The sequence below is a fragment of the Nicotiana tomentosiformis genome, chromosome 12 (assembly GCF_000390325.3).
Source record: "Nicotiana tomentosiformis chromosome 12, ASM39032v3, whole genome shotgun sequence".
NCBI lineage: Eukaryota > Viridiplantae > Streptophyta > Magnoliopsida > Solanales > Solanaceae > Nicotiana > Nicotiana tomentosiformis.
The window spans coordinates 55,405,290-55,427,054 of record NC_090823.1 but is presented as its reverse complement, the minus strand read 5'-3'; the positions used below and the strand labels follow the sequence as shown (position 1 = coordinate 55,427,054).

Here is a 21,765-nt window from a genome sequence, read left to right as displayed (position 1 = left end):
GAAATGGGCGCCGCCCAGGGAATGACTAGAACAGGCAGGGTCTATTCACCCAAACATCTCGGGGAAACAAGTAAAGAGACCACATAAAATTCACCTGTCAAGGAAGTAGGTATTGACAATCTTTGGAGGAAGGTATTGACGAACTCGAAACATACACTTAAATTATGCTCGCTAATTAACTATAGTATAGTATTATATAGTATCCACATGGATTGGATTTAAACAGTATTCTCGTAGTTTCTAGCTTGGTTGCTATCCAAGATGATAAAAAATTGAGATTTATATGAATTCTAACTAAAATTAACTAAGAGTCTAAAGCTATTGACAAATGACAATCGAAGCAAGGAATAAGCAAGGAAGGTTATCAATGGGAGAAGATAGGGTTTTGATAGGATAGGTGCAAGATACTTGTTTGGGATCTAACTCGAGATAATTCACTTCTATTGTTTAAGTGAGTCTCTCAAATTCACTCAATTATGAGTTCACACGTTCAGGAAAAACTCATCTCTCGATTAAATCTCCACCTCGCGAGATGAACCAATTTAAGCACGTGAAGATATGCAAGAATGCATAGTGGATTGGTCTTTAGGAGAACCTCTCTAGATTAGCCTCCTAACTAGGTTTAATCATTGATTCAACTAGCCTCTTTTGATTACTAAGAAGAATTAATGAACTCAACCAACAATATCATGCAAAGATATCACAAGTTACGCATCTCTTGATTACATGAACAAGTGAATATCGATGCAACAATTAAATCATCCAAAAACGCTTTAATACATAAAACTAGAGTTATAATCCACAAATAATCATCAATACACCAAATCCATCAAACCCTAAAGAGAACTACTCCATAGATATGGAGCAATTCATCACAAATATAATTAAAGTATAGGAAAACATAAATTCAATCTAAACTCGGGTCTTGAGTGAGGAATGACTAATGAAATCCTTGTGCTTTTGCTCCTCCAAACACTCCTTAGCTTCCTTAGGTCTAAAGTATGTCAAATGTTCAGAAAATAACATTTTTACATGTATTTATACCAAGTAGGGTCGGGCCCAGATGAAATCACCTTTTCCTAGCCGAAATAAGATATGTACTCTGTTAAAAAATACACAAGCGCGCCGCTTGGGGCGACGCGCCATGCAGGGCATTAGTTGGGAAATCCAGAGAGATAATTTCTGACAGGCAGTAGAGGATTACAGATGTGCGGCACCGCACCATAACGACTAGCCATTTTTCTTAAAGTATGGATTGAATCTTGCTTTTTGACATCCAGACTTGGTCCTCGACCCCCGAACACGATACCGGCTTAATCCCTTGGGCTTTTACTCAGACTTCAAAGCTCCAAATATCTCGAATTCATTCCATAACATCTACATAGCCTGGAATCACTCCTATAAGACATAAAATACACTAAGAGCAAAAAACTATCAATTAAAGCTCAAACATGAATAAAGTGCAGTGAACTAGAGTGCAATAAGTGACTAAAACACGTAATTATAGCCTACTATCAGCACTTTCGTCCTCGAGCAATCAAACTACACTTTATATAGACATGACGTTTTTCAACAACTCTCATAACTCATCACACCAAGAATATTTAAAATAGAATAAACACAATTTCGTAACATCCTCGCCTCAAGATTTGACTCAAAAGCACCACACATTATTTATAACCCACTCACTTACTAAGACACAGAGGTCAACAACATTACCTTTCCTTTATGAATCAAGTGCCCTCGCACAACAATAGAGAGTAGTTCCACACACAATAAAATTTAAGAACAATTAGGATTTCAAGATAGAAAGAATTTACTCAATCTCAGAAGTAACATTCATATGCCATAAAAGACATACCATAGGCTTGCCCGTAGTGTAATACTCTACTAATTAAGCTCATTCAGTCAAGGATCAAGTAGGACTTCATTTTACATTTGGATTAAAGAGTAATTACACCTCCCTAAGCACTTTAATACATATATTTCATTGTTCAAAACCTCACACTTATGTCAAACCATAACTCCACCTTCACATCAATATACATTAACTCCCTACTTCTTTAAGCAAAATTACATCAAGTTACCATTATCAAGGAACATTTTTCACAATCATACATTTAGTTTTTTCTTTATTTTTCAATTCAAGTGGCTCTTACTTTTTCAAAACAGTGCACGTTTAACCTTAGTTGAATAGTTCCACTCGAAAGCCAACCCAACACCAAAACACTTTAACTTTTACAAAGATCATAAAGAATTCAAGTGCTTAACAAAGGTAAAAGGTTCAAATAGACGGCCACTTCAAACAAATGGGTAAGTCTTGAAATGTGGTTGCCAAAGAAACAAGATTACATGCTCAAAGGGGTTAACTAAGATACATAACAACTAGGTGGGTAAAAGCATATATCTGGCCTAACAAAGAATCGCCTATATCACATCCAAGACTGAATAAAACTACTATTCCTCTTTGCAAACATACGGTGCAAGTTCTAGACATCAAATGCAATGCACAGAATAACACAAAACATTAGACGCACATGGCACATAACTCACTCAGGATCGGACTATCAAGACACTCTAGTCAAAGCAGTTAAGCAAAGTTAAGATCATACAATTTAAGGTACTTCTATAAGAGTCAAAAACTGAGCCTAAGCGTCACAACTAAAATACTTACTATTCTCAAGGTATAATAAAGTCAAGAGATATTGCCTCCTATTCAAACCATAGCATAAGGTTTCCTACTACTCTACAAAACAAAAACTAACTACACCCGGTTCAAATGAAACCCTTTGAACAGAACCGCGGCACAAAAAAATACCAAGGGAAATTGTTACACTACCTAAGAAAACAAAATCTTTTTGTCTTTTTCTTTCCGACTTTAATCCCTCAAGAAACCTGTCCATGATATCCATCGTCGGGAAAAATCGAAATTGTTTCACTTTTTATGTTTTTTTTTAATTTTCTTCTATCTCTAACTACTAAAACAACAAAAACTAAAACTAATATAAATACATAAATACAACATATCCCTCACCCAACACTTTAGGTCTTGGCATATCCCCATGACACATAATTAAAAAGCATAAGGTAAAGGAAACTTCCCTGAACATCTAGTCGGGGCCTGAGTCAAAGTCGAGCTCCATTCCTCGCCTTCGAACTAATACGCACATCCATGTAGACAACTTCTTCTCAGCCTTCTCGGGATACACCCCACACTTATCTTTCTCGCTCACTGCAGCCTTTTCTTTTAAGCCCTTCACTTTTCACTCAACACTTGTAGCTGGTTTATCTTGTTGTGCCCCCTTTGCTATATCCATATTGAATGTCACAGTCTCCTCACCCACTCTAAGCATGAGTTTTCTGTCATGTATATCTAATATCGCTCTGCCCGTCGCTATGAATGGTCTTCTTAGGACGAGGGGGACGTCCTTGTTTTCCTACATATTCACCACTATAAAATCCACAGGAAATACGAACTTATCTACCTAAACTAACACATCTTCCACTATCCCTTCGGGTATTATAGTCGTTTGGTCTTCCAGCTGCAATGATATTAGTGCAGACCTTATCTATCTGATCTCCTACTCTAGTTTTCTATAAATAGTTAGAGGCATTAAATTAATTGAGGCACCATAATCACATAAAGACTTATCAAAATTAATAGTTCCTAATGAGTAAAGTATAGTAAAACTCCCTGGATCTCCACACTTTTGTGGGAGTTTGTTTTGCAATATCGCGCTGCAATACTCTATGAGCTTGACCACTAAGGTTTCCTCTATCTTCCTCTTCTTTGTAAGTATATCTCCAAGAATTTGGAATAAGCAGGCATCTGTGAGAGCACTTCTGTGAATGCTAAGTTTACGTGAACCTATTTCAGCACATCCAGAAATCTCCCAAACTACTTGTCCAGCTTTCCTCTACTTTGCTTTTGAGGAAAATAGAGAGCAAGCATATACTTGCTCTCCTCAGGTTCGTCCCTTATTGAGTTTTCATCCTTCTTTTTCTTCTCAGCTTTCATTTGGCCTTTCTTCTTCTTATAAACTTCATTTTTTCCAGCTGCTCCCCACTTTCTTTTTCAAGTCTCACATCATTTTGGGTTGGGGTAAGATCTTTCAACACTTGACCACTTTCCAGTGTTACAACATTCACTGTTTCTTTGGGATTTCCTTCAGTATCAGCGAGGAGAGTTCCAGGAATCCTCTCAGACAATAGAGTGGCTAGCTGCCCAACCTGTCTTTCCAGGTTTCGAAAATAAGTGCCCAGTACTTTGATAGCTGCTCCATGTTCCCGTATAGCTGTGCTATGAGTTTCAACCCTCTCATCAGCTTTCAGAATAAAGGTCTTCATGAGATATTCTATGCCAGACTGAATGGGTTGTTGAGGCTGCAATTGCTGCCTCTGCTGATTCATAAAGCCAGGAGCTCCTTGTTCCTGGGGTCTGGGGTTATTTTGTTTCCATGCATTCGCAGCACCCCCAGGTGAAGTCCATGAAAAATCGGGGTTCCTCTTACCAATTAAATAATAATTTCCCACAACATTCACGTCCTCAGTTGAGGCTTGACACTAATGAGTAGGGTGTCCTCCTCAACATATATCACAAATAGTGTGAGGCACATTTTGTATCGAGGCTAAGGTTAGCTTTCGTATTTATTTATCCATAGCATCAAGATGTACCTGCACATATGTAGTAGCATCAACTTGGTAAACACTAGTTGATCTTCTTCATTCAGCACTCTTAGAGGGCCACTGATTAGCATCTTCAGATAACTCATCAATAATTGTAACTATCTCCTCTGGAGTCTTCTTCATTAAAGGGCCTCCAACTATATTTCTCAATGTTCTACGCGAGGCCGGTGTCAATCCTTCCCATAAATCTTGGAGTTGTATCAAAAGTTCTATTCCGCTATGTTGACACTTTCTAACAATCTCTTTAAACCTCTCCCTTGCTTTAAAAATACTTTCAGTCTCTTTCTAGCAAAAGTTATGGATTTCTCTTCTAATCTTGCCCGTCTTAGCTGAGGAGAAATAATTATCAAGGAATTTTCTGGTCATCTCCTCCCAAGTTCTGATCGATTCACTGAGCAAACTGCGAAGCCACTCATTAGAATAATCTTTAATTGAAAAGAGGAATGCCCGTAAGTATACTGCATCTTGTGACACCCCACTGTATTGAAAAGTGTTTATAATCACCTCGAAGTCCATTAGATGTGTGTTTGGATTTTCGTTTGGCTTCCCTCTGAAGACACAACAATTCTAAAAGGTTTGAAGAAACCCTTGCTTCAACTCAAAAGTTTTGCTGCAATTGGAGGTGGTCTAACGCTGTATAATCCTTGATTATTTTCTCATTATTGGGCTGCCTCTCTTCCAGCCAAATCTACATTGTCATCACCATTTCCGGCCATAGTTTCTTGGTTTGAGAATTGCCCAACCTTTTCTAGCTTCTTGGTGAGATCTTTTTCCTTCCTCAGTTATCTCAATTTTGTTTCTAACTCTTGCTCATATGGCAGCACTACTTTCGCAGAAGCTCGAGTCATGCACCAAGCTTAACCTATAGCCTACGCACAACCAAAAAACACCAAACATAAAAAGGGAAAAAAAAAATTCATGAATTAGCACTACAAATGTCACGCCTCGACCTCAGGGAGCGCGACCAGTGCTCAACAAAGTTACCCTGGTCGAGCAAGCCTACACAGTGTCGTCTACCCAACTCACCCATAAATAAAGAAAAGAATACATTTCATTAATTAGTTAGTAAGAATTCATGAGAACAACACCAGTTCATTTCCATTAGTTACGCCCTTAACAAGTCTTCAAAACAGTACATTGTACAATCATAGTTAAAGTGGAACAGATGATACGATTACATCATTTTTAGTTTAACCTTCCCAAAAATAGATACAACCCACACTATGTCTAAGGAGCCTCTAACGGGATCAAAAGAGTGCTACGACAGTGTCGGCAACAAGGCCCCGACTATACCTCAAAATGTTATGTACAAAGGATAAGAAATACAAAACCCCAAAATGAAATGGGGCTCACCAAGTTAGCTGAGGAGAGGGTGCGTGCTATCACTGATCAATTCTACCTGCTATGGAACCACCTGCATCCATTAAAGATGCAGCGCCCCCGGCAAAATGGATGTTAGTACATATGGAATAGTACTAGTATGTGAAACTAAGCACCCTCTCAATAGAATGAATGACAGTAAATAGAGAAGGAAACATGGCATCAATAAGAGGATCAATTAGTAACAAGGTGTGAAGTTAGGGACAAGGTAAATTTCAAGAACGTTTTGCTAATTTAAGTTGGGAGATCTTTAGCACCGATACACCACCGTGTTTTAGCATGGAGTCCGATCTCAGCCCGACCGGCTAAGCCGCCTCGCCCAGAGACATACACTCATAATTCCACCATATGCATGACATGGCATCCGATCTCAGCCCAATCGGCTAAGCCGTCTCACCACAATGTCGTATGGGTCGACATCACATCACATCTCACTAGCAATAATCTCATCCCATTTAAGGGGAAACATCTCAACACACCAATCTCATCCCATATAAGGGGAAATAGTCTCATCATATTAACACGGGGATTTACCCCTCAATCATTCCTACACTGGCATGTGTAGTTTCGGGGCTAGGTTGTTCCGACCTACCCTTCATCGGTGGATAAACGATATTCCCAAAGCATTTATTATAAAATGAATTTACCACTTATTTCACATTCTTTTACATGTCATTCATTTTGTTAGCACCATTGGCCATAACGCAATATCATTCTTGGCACGTTGGCCGTACTTCATAATTCATGCTCACTATTTCACTTTCAAACATCATCATAGGTAATCAACAACAAGGCCCTTCAAATTAAGACTTTAACACATACTTGAGCAATTTAGGGTCTTAGGCACATGTGATTTCTTTTACACAATTTGACATGGTAACTTTCGTTAGGAACACACTTGTAAATCATAACACAATAACACACGACCAATGCTTAAACCACATTCTCAAATGGTAACTCAACATAACAAGAGTCTTTGGAATACATATGGAACGCAAATTTGTTTTAACATAAGACTTATTAGGAATAATTCAATTTATAATAAGCATCACGGTACTTGCAATGGTATTGTGGGGTTCAATTCTAAGAGAAGAGTTTAGCCAACATACCTCACCTCGAGCTTTTAAAATTACTAAAATATTCCGGAATTCTTAGCCTCGTCAATCTATTTAGAAATATAGCAAAATTGAACACAAAATGTGAGAGGGTTTATAGTCAAACACTAGGTGTGCATTAAGGCTTCAAGGTCCTCCTATGGTGCATTCTTTCATCCCTCTACCCTTGGTGGTACATGCATGTAAAACAAATAACTCTCATACTCAAGAATCACAATCCCAATTACCCATCTTCTACCTAAACTCGAAATTGAAGACTAAGGTTAGAACCTTACCTCTTGGAAGAAGACCTTGTGAGTTTTCCTTGTGAATTCTCCAAGTCTTAAGAAAGAATTGTTGAAGAATTAGCCTAGGATCTCCTTCTCTCTCTCTAGAACACTCTCTCTTCTTTTGAGCCCAAAGGGCTTTTAATTAAAATAGGGTCGGGCAAAAAAAATTAGAAAAATGAAGCCCTGTCATAGATATGTGGTTGCATATGCGACCGCAAAATGATTCTGCGATCCGCAAAATTGGCCGCATAATGGCCCTCTGGAACTGGGCAAGTCTTCCCCACTCTACGACCAGTCTGCGGTCGTATAATACGCCGCAGAACTTCCCTTCAGAAATTTTCATGTTGGGTCTGCGATGGGTTATGCGGCCCGTAAAACGATTATGCGGCCGCATAATGGTCCGAAATTTTTACCCAGTTCTTTGCTTCAGCTTGCGACCGATATGCGATCCGCAGACCAGTTCTGCGACCGCAGAATGGGTGACATAAATGCCCTATATTTCTAAAACATTTCTTTAACTCCCCAACGCACTGTTCAGCCCAAAAAGTCCGAACCGCATTACGAAACCCTGAGTTTTAGGTGAAATATTCATGGGGCCTTACACCCTCCCCCACTTAGGATCATTCTTCCTCGAATGAGGGTCAAAATTCACCATTAGCGCCTAATATGACTCAGTTGCAACATCATACATCAGCAGTTCCATTATTTTTTACTAACTCCCTAAATTTCCAAAACATTCGCTAGAGTCTCCCCTATAATTGGGCCTATTCACCTACCCGAGAATCCCTAAACCAGTCCTAACAACATATATAGGAACTAACGACGCGATATAACATTAAAACAATGCCAACCGTTGTCTCACCAAACCCCTGGGTTTGGGTGAAATATTTACGAGGCCTTACAACAAACTATTTCAAACACTATTGATTGCCAATCCCCGGAAATAGCGCCAAAATTTGACGAGCTCGAAATACACACTTAAATTATGCTCGCTAATCAAATATAGTATAGTATAATATCGTATCCACATGGATTGGATTTAAATAGTATTCTCGTAGTTTATAGCTTGGTTGCTATCCAAGATGATCAAAAATTGATATTTATATGAATTCTAACTAAAATTAACTAAGAGTCTAAAGCTATTGACTAATGGCAATCGAAGCAAGAAACAAGCAAAGAAGGTTATTAATGGGAGAAGATAGGGTTTTGATAGGATAGGTGCAAGATAATTGTTTAGGATCTAACTCTAGATAATTTACTTCTAATTTTTAAGCGAGTCTCTCGAATTAACTCAATTATTAGTTGAAACGTTCAGCAAAGACTCCTCTATCAATTAAGTCTTAACCTCACAAGATGAACCAATTTAAGCATGTAAAGATAAGCAAGAATGCGTAGTGGATTGGTCTTTAGGAGAACCTCTCTCGATGATCCTACTAACTAGGTGTAATCAATGATTCAACTAACCTCTTTAGATTACTTAGAAGAATTAATGATATCAACCAACAATATAATGCAAAGATATCACAAGTTATGCATCTCTCTATTACATGAATAAGTGAATATAGATGCAACAATTAAATCATCCAAAAATGCTTCAATACATAAAACTAGAGTTATAATCTACAAACAATCATCACTACACCAAATCCATCAAACCCTAAAGAAAACTAATCCATAGATATGGAGCAATTCATCACAAATATAATTAAAGTAAAGTAAAATATAGATTCGATCCAATCTCGGGTCTTGAGTGAGGAAGGAATAATGAAATCCTTGTGCTTTTGCTCCTCAAACTCCTCCTTTGCTTCCTTAGGTTTAAAGTATGTCAAAAGTTCAGAAAATAACGTTTTCCATGTTTTTATACCAAGTAAGGTAGGGCCCAGACGAAATCACCTTTTCCTAGCCAAAATATGAAATTTACTCTATAAAAAATACACAGGCACGCCATATGGAGCGACGCGTCATGCAGGGTTTTAGTGGGGAAATCCAGAGAGCTAATTTCTGTCAGGCAGCATAGGATTGCACAAGCGTGGCACCCCATGGGCTGCCCCACATGCTACGGCAAGCTATTTTTCTCAGAGTACGGATTGAATCTTACTTTTTGACGTCCAGACTTGGTCCTCGACCCCCGAACATGATCCCGGATTAATCTCTTCTGCTTTTACTCAGACTTCGAAGCTCCAAATAGCTTGAATTCATTCCATAACATCTACATAGCTCAGAATCACTCCCACAAGGCATAAAATACATAATACGTGCAAAATACTATCAATTAAAGCTCAAACATGAATAAAGTGCAGTGATCTAGAGTGCAATAAGTGACTAAAACATATAATTATAGCATACCATCAGGTACATGCAAGGGAGCACTCTGTTTTTTATCACCTAAACAAAATTCCACTCAAATATCTATCTTTTCATTGTTACAAAATTTGGGCGCACACAAGAATGCATTCATGAAGGTGTTAAGTGTAGCCTATGTACCTGTTGGCATCACTGGACAGGTACTGGAGAGTCACAAGATCACTTTCCATGAAGATGAGTTGCCGCCGGAAGGGTTGAGTCATAACAAAGCATTGCAGATCACCATGCAATATGAAGATAAGTTCATTGCTCGAGTTTTCATTGATGGGGGCTCAAGTTTGAACATATGCCCTTTCACTACTCTGAAAAAGATTGGGCATAGGTGTACCAGAGATACGGATGGGAAGCATGAATGTAAAATCATTCGATGGATCCCAAAGAGCTACCATTGGAGAAATTAAATTGGATTTGAAGATAGGCCCGACCATGTTCGATGTCGTGTTCCAGGTACTGGACATCTTTGCTCCCTATAATTTGTTGTTGGGACGACCATGGATACATATGGCATCAAGCTGTAAAGTTTGAGTGGAATCATCAGGAGGTAGTCATCCATGGGGATGGAAGCAATCCTATCTATACCAACAAGGTCGTACCAGCAATTGAGAATTTAAGGAAATTGGTAGGAAAAACACTCTACAACATTGATCGGGTGAATACGGTCGAGAAAGGATGATGGTGGAGCAACAAGGTGCTAAGAATGCTACTGTGGTTAGGATGTGAACCAGACAACGGTCTTGGTCCTATGCTTCAATGGATAACATAGCCAATACTAACACGCACTCAGTGCACAATCTTTAGTCTCGAGAATGAATAATTGTGCAAGATATTACGATTGGTCACCACCATAGAAATATTTTCGTTACCCATTACCTCAACCCTTACCACCGCTACACCAGACCTTTCGCCAGGCCGATGTGATTTAGGGTTCTGAGGAGGACGAGATTTTAGCTGGCATGAGGAACATATTTTTGAACAAGGAAGATATGGACTGTACGGCAATTTTGGATTGGGGGGGGAGGGAGATCTCACCATCTAGACAGTTGGAGACAGAGTTGTTCTCAGGAACTGGACTGCTATACTATCCAGGGCTCACCGATCACCTGGGTAGCTTAGGCAGAACTAGCATGATTTCCTTTAAATTGTTTTCCTGGCATTTAGGACATTTCAGTATTTTGTTTTGAAATAATTACACGAGACATAGAGTCGCATTTGTCTAATAGTTTTAAGTTTAAATTAATGTATCATTACTTTTCGTTTTTTATATTATTATCTTTCTACATCCTTTTTATCGCAATTATTACCTATCTTGTTGAATCTACGACTATGAAATGTAATGAGACAATGCAACACAGTGCAAGTGATTTGGAAGATTGGGAAAATGATACAATACCCGAGGAAATTTTCAGGGAAGTAGATGATTTTGAGAACAAATGAATGTCCAATTTGGAAGAAACTAAGGCAGTTAACCTAGGCGATTCTGAAACAGTCAAAGAAACTAGCATTAGCATTAACCTATCACCATCAGACATGGAAGAGTACATCATATTTCTGCAGGAATATGAGGACATATTTTCATGGTCCTATGACGATATGACAGGGTTGAGCACATCCATAGTATCCCACAAGCTACCTACCAACCCTATGTGTCTACCGGTGAAGCGGAAACTTAGAAAATTTAAGCCAGACATGAGTTTGAAGATAAAAGAGGAAGTTACCAAGAAAATCAATGCCAAGGTCCTTCGAGTGCTCGAGTATCGATCCTGGCTAGCCAACATTGTACCGTTACCGATGAAAGTCTGAAAAGACAAGGTGTGCGTTGACTATCGAGATCTGAACTGAGCAAATCCTAAGGATGATTTGTCGCTGCCCAACATACACATATTGATCGATAATTGCACCAAGCATGAAGTACAATACTTCATTGGTTGCTTTGCTGGGTACCACCAGATTTGGATGGACGAAGAGGATGCGAAAAAGATAGACTTCATTATGCCATGGGGAGTATACTGCTACAAAATGATGTCGTTTGGTTTAAAGAATGTCGGGGCAACCTAAATGAGGGACATGACTACTCTTTTTCATGATATGATACAGAAAGAAATAGAGGTGTACGTGGATGATGTCATCATCAAGTCTAAAAAGATCTTGGATCATATAGCAGACCTGAGAAAATTTTTCAACCGACTACGAAAGTACTATCTAAAGTTGAATCCTGCAAAATGTGCTTTCGAAGTCCCTTCCGGGAAACTGCTAGGTTTCATCATTAGTCGCCACGACATTGAGTTAGACCCATCAAAGATCAAGCTCGTTTAGGATCTGCCACCACTAAGGAGCAAAAAGGATGTAATGAGTTTCTCGGGCCGTCTCAACTACATCAGCCATTTCATAGCACAGTCGACGGTAATATGTGAACCGATCTTCAAGATGCTAAGGAAGGATGCTGCAAAAAGTTGGACTGAGGAGTGTCAAAAAGCCTTCGACAAGATCAAAAAGTATTTGTCCAAACTGCCCGTGTTGGTCCCACCAGAACCTGGGAGACCTTTAATGTTGTACCTTTTCATGGTAGAAGGAGTGTTTCGATGCATCTTGGGACAACATGATGAGACCGGAAGGAAAGAGCAAGAAATATACTATTTGAGTAAGAAGTTCACGACTTATGAAGCTCGATATTCTTTGTTGGTACGTACCTCTTGCGCCCTAACATTGATAGACCAAAAGTTGAGGTATTATTTCTGTGCATACACTACATACCTCATATCAAAATTGGATCCTCTGAAATACATTTTGCAGAAACCTATTCCTATGGGCAAACTGGCAAAATGGCAAGATAAGGATGTTGCAATGTCTCAAAGCATGTCACAGCCTATAATTCGGCCATATTATTTATTTTGCACATTATCTTTTAAACAACTTCATTTCTTACAAATATTTTATTGCAAATACATATTTTCAAAATTTCATTTTCTGTAATAATCAAATGCAACCCATGGTAACTCAAGCACAAGGCGTCAAGACAGGGACAAGGGCACAATGAGGTAGTCAAACTTCACTTTACAATCTAGGATTGCTAGTCTCCATACTGCATCAAGCTGTAAAGTTTGAGTGTAATCATCAGGAGGTAGTCATCCATGGGGATGGAAGAAATCCCATCTACGCTAACAAGGCCGTACCAGCAATTGAGAATTTAAGGAAATTGGTAGGAGAAACACTCTACAACATTGATCGAGTGAATACGGTCTAGAAAGGATGATGGTGGAGCAACAAGGTGCTAAGAATGCTACTGTGGTTAGGGTATGAACCAGACAACGGTTTTGGTCCTATGCTTCAAGGGATAACATAGCCAATACGACCACGCACTCAGGGAACAACCTTTGGTCTCGGGAATGAATACACTGTGCAAGATATTACGATTGGTCACCACCATGGAAATATTTTCCTTACCCATTTCCTTAACCTTTACCACCGCTACACCAGACCTTCCGCCAGGCCGATGTGATTTAGGGTTCTGAGGAGGATGAGATTTTAGCTGGCATGAGGAAAATATTTCTGAACAAGGAAGATATGGACTGTAGGGCAATTTTGGAGGAGGCGGAGGAAGACCTCACCATCTAGACAGTTGGAGATGGAATTGTTTTCAAGAACTGGACAGCTGCACTATCCCGGGCTCGCTGATCACCTGGGTAGCTTAGGCAGAACTAGCATGATTTCTTTTAAACTGTTTTTCTGGCATTTAGGACATTTCAGTATTTTTTTTTGAGATAATTACTCGAGACATCGAGTCGTATTTGTCTGACAGTTTTAAGTTTAAATTAATGCATCATTACTTTTTGTTTTTTATATTATTATCTTTGTACATTCTTTTTAGCGTAATTATTACCTATCCTATTGAATCTATGACTGTGAAATGTAATGAGACAATGCAACAAAGTTCAAGTGATTCAAAAGATTGGGAAAATGATACAACACCCGAGGAAATATTTAGGGAAGTAGATGATTTTGAGAACAAACCAATTTCCAATTTGGAAGAAACTGAGACAGTTAACCTAGGGGATTCTGAAACAGTCAAAGAAACTCGCATTAGCATTCACCTATCACCATCAGACAAGGAAGTGTACATTAGATTTTTGCAGGAATATAAGGACATATTTTCATGGTCCTATGACGACATGACAGGGTTGAGCACATCCATAGTATCCAACAAGCTACCTACCAACCCTATGTGTCTACCGGTGAAGCAGAAACGTAAAAAATTCAAGACAGACATGAGTTTGAAGATAAAAGAGGAAGTTACCAAGAAAATCAAAGCCAAGGTCCTTCGAGTGGTCGAGTATCGATCCTGGCTAGCCAACATTGTACCGGTACCAAAGAAATACAGAAAATCCAAGGTGTGCATTGACTATCGAGATCTGAACAGAGCAAATCCTAAGGATGATTTCTCGCTGCCCAACATACACATATTGATCGATAATTTCACCAAGCATGAAGTACAATCCTTCATTGGTTGCTTCGCGGGGTACCACCAGATTTGAATAGAGGAAAAGGATGCGGAAAAGATAGACGTCATTACGCCATGGGGAGTATACTGCTACAAGATGATGCCTTTTGGTTTAAAGAATGTCGGGGCAACCTACATGTGGGACATGAATACTCTTTTTCATGATATGATACATAAGGAAGTAGAGGTGTACGTGGATGATCTCATCATCAAGTCTAAAAAGAGCTTGGATCATATAGCAGACTTGAGAAAATTTTTGGCCGACTACGAAAGTACAATCTAAAGTTGAATCCTGCAAAATGTACTTTCAGAGTCCCTGCCGGGAAGCTACTAGGTTTCATCATTAGTTGCCACGACATTGAGTTAGACCCATCAAAGACCAAGTCCATTCAGGATTTGCCACCACCAAGGAGCAAAAAGGATGTAATGAGTTTCTTGGGCCGTCTCAACTACATCAGCCATTTTATAGCACAGGTGACGGTAATATGTGAACCGATCTTCAAGATGCTGAGGAAGGATGTTGTAACAAGTTGGACTGAGGAGTGTCAAAATGCCTTCGACAAGATCAAAAAGTATTTGTCCAAACTGCCCGTGTTGGTCCCACCAGAACCTAGGAGACCTTTGATGTTGTACCTGTTCATGTTAGAAGGAGTGTTTCGATGTGTCTTGGGACAACATGATGAGACCTGAAGGAAAGAGCAAGCAATATACTATTTGAGTAAGAAGTTCACGGCTTATGAAGCTCGATATTCTTTGTTGGAACGTACCTCTTGATCCCTAACATTGATAGACCATAAGTTGAGGTATTATACATATGCATACACTATATACCTCATATCGAGATTGGATCCTATGAAATACATTTTGCAGAAACCTATTCCTACGGACAAACTGGCAAAATGGCAAATACTACTAAGTGAGTTCGACATCATCTGTGTTACTCAGAAGGCTGTATAGGGAAAAATGTTGACTGATTACTTGGAAGAGAACCCAGTGGGCGGAGAATACAAATAATTGAAGACATATTTCCTAACGAGGAGGTATCTTTCATCGGAGAAGATATTGGCGAGGCATATGACGGTTGGATGATGTTCTTCGACGGAGCCACAAACTTCAAGGTAGTGGGCATCAGAGCTGTCCTAGTATCAGAAACTGGCCAGCACTATCCGGTATCCGCAAAGCTCATATTCTCATGCACCAACAATATGGCTGAATACGAGGCTTACATTTTGGGACTCAGATTGGCCGTCGACATGAACATCAAGTAATTACTGGTAATCGGAGATTCAGACTTGCTGATACATAAGGTACGCGTAGAATGGACCACCAAGAATACCAAAGTACTACCATACCTACACTGTGTGTAGGATTTGATCAAGAGGTTCACAAAAATAGAGTTCAAACATGTTCCAAGAATTTAGAATGATTTTGCAGATGCATTGGACACCCTATCTTCCATGATACAATATCCAGACAAGAACTATGTCAACCCCATCCAAATAGAGATCCAAAAGCAGCCTGCCTACTGTGCTCATGTTGAAGAGGATGCTGATGGGAACCCATGGTTTCACGACATCAAAGAATATCTAAAAAGAGAAGAGTACCCAGGAGGTGCAACACATACTCAAAAGCACACATTACGAAGGTTGGCTAACCATTTCTTTCAAAGTGGAGGAATTCTGTATAGAAGAACTCCCGACTTGGGTTTGTTATGATGTGTCGATGCGAAGGAAGCATCTACGTTGCTCGAAGAGATACATGCCGGAACCTGCGGACATCACATGAATGGGTTTGTTCTAGCAAAGAAGATATTAAGGACATGACTGCATCAAGTACATGTAGAAATGTCACCAGTGTCACGTACATGCTGATATGATACGAGTACCGCCCAATGAACTCAATGTGACGAGTTCGCCCTGGCCTTTCTCTACTTGGGGCATGGATGTCATCAGACCGATCGAGCTTGCTGCTTCCAATGGACATAGATTCATTTGGGTGGCTATAGACTATTTTATGAAATGGGTCGAAGCCGCCTCTTACAAAGTTGTGACTAAGAAGGTTGTAGCAGATTTTGTCCAGCACCGTATTGTTTTCCGGTTCAGGTTGCCTGAATCAATCATCACCAACAATGCCGCCAATTTCAACATTGATCTGATGAAAGCCATGTGTGAAACATTCAAAATCGAGCACCGAAACTCTACAACATATAGGCCATAAATAAATGGAGCCGTAGAATCTGCCAACAAGAACATTAAGAAGATATTGAGGAAGATGGTTAACAATTACAAGCAATGGCACGAGAAGCTACCATTTTATCTTCTCGGATACCGCACCATGGTCCGAACGTCAACCAAGGAAACTCCTTACTTGCTAGTCTCTAGTAGTGAGGCTGTTATACCCACCAAGGTAGAAATTCCTTCTTTGAGGATCATACAGGAAGCCGAACTCAGCGACGCAGAATGGGTACAGAGCCGGTATGAACAATTGGCTGTCATTGACGGTTAAAGTATGAATGCGTTATGTCACGATCAACTCTATCATAATAGAACAGCAAAGGCTTTAAACAACAAAGTTAGACCGAGGCAATTCGTACCGGTGCAATTGGTGCTGAAGCGGGTCTTGCAGGTATGGATGGAGAGATATGTCCAAAACCTATCAATTTGGATGCGGAAAAAAAATATTACGTTTAAGATTGTATTTGCACTTCCTTTTGATGTAGCATGAACTACGCTTGACCTGATTCCCGTTTAAGAGGGGATACGCCCTGTGGGTTCGGCCACATTATAATATAATCTTTATTTCCCCCTTGTGGTAGGAAACTGGAGCAATATTTTGAGTTTCGTCAATCTCATTACCTCAAGGATCGCCAAAAGAGAATCGCCAGAAGAATATGTCAAACGCGAGCAAAATTTTGAGGGAGTCCTCAAAATTCCAAGATAAGGATGTCGCAATGTCTCAAAGCATGTCACAACCTATAATTCGGCCATATTATTAATTTTGTGCATTATCTTTTAAACAACTGCATTTCTTACAAATATTTTATCGCAAATACATATTTTTGAAAACTTCATTTTCTGTAATAGTCAAATGCAACCCATAGTAACACAAGCACAAGGCGACAAGTCAGGGACAAAGGCGCAATGAGGAATCGAAATCATGAACCAACCTTCCCCCAAATTTTCAATATTTCTTTGGATGAGAGTACAACAAATATAACATTGACAAGCATATCTGCAAAGTATATACAATAAGACCACTATCTTCACACAAATAGATGTTGCCAAGCCCAAATGCATCAAGCTAAGAATCACTTTCCTTCCTCATATTTAATCATTACTTTCGCTTCATAGGGCTAAGCATTGTCCTCATTACATCGCATGAGGCTAAGCATTGTCTCCATTATTTGATAAAGCTAAACGCTGCCTTTCTCTGCATATGGCTAAGCACTTCCCTCATTACATTGCATAAGACTAAGCTCTATCTCCATTATTGCATAAGGCTAAACATTGCCTTTCTCTGCATAGGGCTAAGCGCTGCACTCATTATATTGCATGAGGCTAAGCACTGCCTCTGTTATTGCATAAGGCTAAATGTTGCCTTTCTCTTTAAGCACTTCTCTCACTATATTGCACGAAGCTAAGCACTGCCTCCGATATTGCATAAGGCTAAAATATGCCTTCCGCTGCATAGGGATAAGCACTGCCCTTATTACATTGTATGAGGCTAAGCACAACCTTCATCATTGCATAAGGATAAACACTACCTTTCTCTACATAGGGCTAAACACTACCCTCTTTTTATTGCACGAGACTAGGCACTGTCTCTATTATTGCATAAGGCTAAAACGCTGCCTTTATCTACATAGGGCTAAACACTGTCCTCATTATCCTGTATGAGACTAAGCACTATCTCCATTATTGCATAAGTCTAAAACACTGCCTTTCTTTGCATAGGGATAAACACTTCCCTCATTACATTGCATGAGGCTAAGAACTGCCTCCATCATTGTATAAGGCTAAACACTGCCTTTATTTGCACAAGGGCTAAGCAATGCCCTCACAACATTTCACGAGGCAAAGAACTGCCTCTGACATTGCATAAATCTAAAATCTACATTTCTCTGCATAGGGCTAAGCACTGCCCTCATTACATTGCGTGAGGCTAAGCATTGTCTTCATTTTTGCATAAGGCTAAGCACTGCCCTCATCTCATACAAGGCTAAGTACTGCCTTGTCTCGTTCTCGCATGTGACTAAGCATTACATGTTCCCTATATCAAACGATTGATATTGCCGCATCTTTGCATTTAATCGGCTGAAATATCGCCATATTGTCCAAGGGCGTCATAGTCCGAAGGCACCATCCTCATGGCCCGAGGACATCATTTCATGACGTAAGAATACTTTATCATATGACTCATGGCCCAGGACGTCATGGTCTGAGGACATCATCCTCATAGTCCGAAAGACAATTCTCATTGTTCGAAGGGAATTTGTATCATGTTAAATTTCCGCAATGACTATATATATTCATGTGCATCGTGTTTTAAGTTTTGCAGGTAACTGGGGAGGTAATCGTTCTACAAACAGGAGCAATTATCACTTTAGTTTCCATTCACAACGTTCACATCCTTCGATTGTCCCAAAGATTACCAATATCCAACAATTGATTATTCTTTCCCCTATAGCCGCTCAAACGTTCGTCTCGTACATCCATAACATTCAATTCTGCATTCATAGCTCCGTCTGAAACTATAAACTACTTATGACACTGCTCAACCCAAATAAAATCATTTTTTTGAAACACATGACTTTTTATATAACGACTACATCAATCTCGTCCACTGTTGGATCCAGAACTACACGTGGCCTGATTCCCGTAATACCAGGGATATGTAGGCAACTCACAAACCAGGGTTCGACCCCCATTTTTAAAACACCTCATACCCCATCCTCTTTTATTCAGAAAAAATTAATTATTATTTTTCTTTATCCGACAATTCTTTCATCATTCTCAGGTAAAGAGAGGCAGCTGTTGATAGTCAAATTTGCCCTCATATTTCTTAAAGTATTCCATATACTTTAAAATATTATTTTACATTATTACCCAATTTATAGGTATCATATAAGTAGTTTTTATAATTTTTAAAGCTTTTAAAATTGATTTCTTGTATTTGTAATTGTTGCATATTTACTAATTACTCCTTCAAAATTATTTTGAGTGAATTAAATTGATTATTTATACCCATATTCACATTCTATAATATTTTACTCCATTTTACATAATTATATTTCACTTTTATTATTATTTACAACAATTGCAACAATAGCCTATATTCTCATAATAATTATATTTATTATAGTTTTTATGTCAAAATATTATTTTTTATATTTTTATTAAACTGAGTTATTATTTTAAAATATTTAATGTCTTAAATAATATTTTTATTATTTTAGGTCACTTGTATAATTTTTTTTTATAAATTTCGTGTATTTTTAAACCCAGCCCAAAACTAGGCTGAAATTGAGCCAAAACCAAACCAAAGTTGGGCCCAAACAAAACAACCCTTATGCCCAACCCGGTCGGGAACCAATAAAACTACCTGCTCCACTTTCTTTAAAATCATTGATGTTGATCTCTCAAGATCAACGACCCACGATCACCCCTCCACTTTTAATTACCCAATCCCAAACTCTAATCCCCATTTCTCTCCGCCTAGGCGCCCCTAAATTCTCTAATCCTCTCGTGCTCTCCTGAGAAACCCTAGCAGCCGCGTCACCCCTAATTTTCTCCGAATCCGATCAAATCATGGATCCTTTCCTTGATTTACTTACCTTATTCGTGAGGCTTCGCTATTATATGCACGTCTGTGGTGTTACGTAGTACTTGCCTGATTTTGGCAAGTACCACTTCTCTGAATCAAGTCAAATCGATCTCAGTCTTCAAGATTCAGATAGTAATCCGTCTGTATACACTCCCAACAAGGTCGTATGGGTCCGATTCACTGAGATCTTTGGCTAATCTAATTCAAAATTAGTTTTGCATGAGATTCTTTCCTTATTTCTGTGATTCGATTGATGTTTTCCTTTTGATTTTGGTAAATTGAACACTATATATACCCCTCCCTAATTCCCCTTAAACGGATTTTTTCATCATTAGCACTCCCTCACTTACTCACTCACTTTGTTATGAAACTCTTGGTTCTTGGCCGGCTGAAAGCCAAGCCCACCGGAATTCATTTTAATTAACCTTTCTACTGAGAGCACTGCTCGGGATTCATCTGAAACCTTTGTGAACTCTAGCACTTTGGGTTTGGGGTTCTACTGCTCTCTTTGCTATTGACGATTGCAGTACCACTGAGATTGTTCTTCGTATTTGCTTGTTTGTTAATTTGCAACTGGTAATTTTCTTTGGCCTTAGCAATTTCATTCTCTTTCGTTTGTATTTATGTACTCATGCCACTGAAACTTCTATGAATCAATGTCCTACTATGCCATCTTGTTTGTAGCCTTACTTGCTCTGAAGTATTCTTGTGACTCTTTACTTTTAGCATCTGAAATTTCCTAGATTCTAAATATGATGTACGCCTATCACATGTGTTTAGCATAAATGAGTTCTGGCTCTCTTAACCCTGTTTAGCCTACTGTGTCTATGCTCATACCTGATGCTTGTCCTGAGTTTGTCTCTCTACTTTTTTCTGGATTATTATGATAACCAACTCATGCCCAAAATGTGTTCTAATTCCTGTTGAGCCATTCATGCCTGACCTGCTATCTTTCCGGGGTTATACTATTAGCTATGACCTATTTCCATGCTATTTGTAACTCTAGTGTGTGCTTTTTTGACTTGTTCAATCCTGTGCCCTTTAGTATTACTTGAGACCTTTAGGGTGAATCTCATATCCAGCCTTTTCTCTTATATGTGGCCAACTAGTACAAGGTTTGATGCGTTCCTGTCATGTTGATCTGAAAATTGACATGTTTCTTGTTTACCATAAGTTCTTCTGGTACTGTGACTGATACTCAACATGTTAAGTGATTTCTCGATCATGAACCAGTTATGTTATGTTAGACACTCCATGTGAAGACTGTATCCCACTTGTTCTTGTCTATAACTCTACTAGATTCTTATATTTAAAAATCTCATGTTTAAAGTTCTTTAGGCTAATTCTGGACTATGCTTTGCTTTGAAACTTTACTTGGAGTAGTTTGCTATTTTATGATGTTCAATCCTATCACTTAAAACTTTGTTTTTGGAGATACAAACATGAACCTGCCTTATGTATGCCTTGTGAAACTTGCCAATAGTTCATGTAATCCTGTCTACGTGCCTTTGGTTTAGAACTGCTGTTAGTCACAGCCTTAAGAACTAAGAACATAGGCTTCAAAGGTTGTTTAATTAATTCAACGAGTAGTCTGACACTTGTATGGATAAGTTTGGCATCATTTGGGTAAGTA

The 21,765-nt window shown here is 39.0% G+C and overlaps 1 protein-coding gene across 1 annotated transcript; it reads left to right on the top strand.

Annotated features, from left to right (window-relative positions):
• Positions 1 to 11,248: 11,248 nt before the first annotated feature.
• On the top strand, positions 11,249 to 12,127 carry LOC138902668 (uncharacterized). Its single transcript, XM_070190556.1, has 2 exons — positions 11,249 to 11,548; positions 11,909 to 12,127. Exons 1-2 carry the CDS (start codon positions 11,249 to 11,251, stop codon positions 12,125 to 12,127), a joined length of 519 nt encoding a protein of 172 aa, XP_070046657.1.
• Positions 12,128 to 21,765: the final 9,638 nt, after the last annotated feature.

Excerpts from the sequence above, each read along its gene's own strand:
- LOC138902668 (XM_070190556.1), top strand. The coding sequence starts at position 11,249 with ATGTCCAATTTGGAAGAAACTAAGGCAGTTAACCTAGGCGATTCTGAA. Across the intron at positions 11,549-11,908 it reads CCAAGAAAATCAATGCCAAG|AAAGAAATAGAGGTGTACGT; the intron begins GTCCTTCGAGTG and ends GATATGATACAG.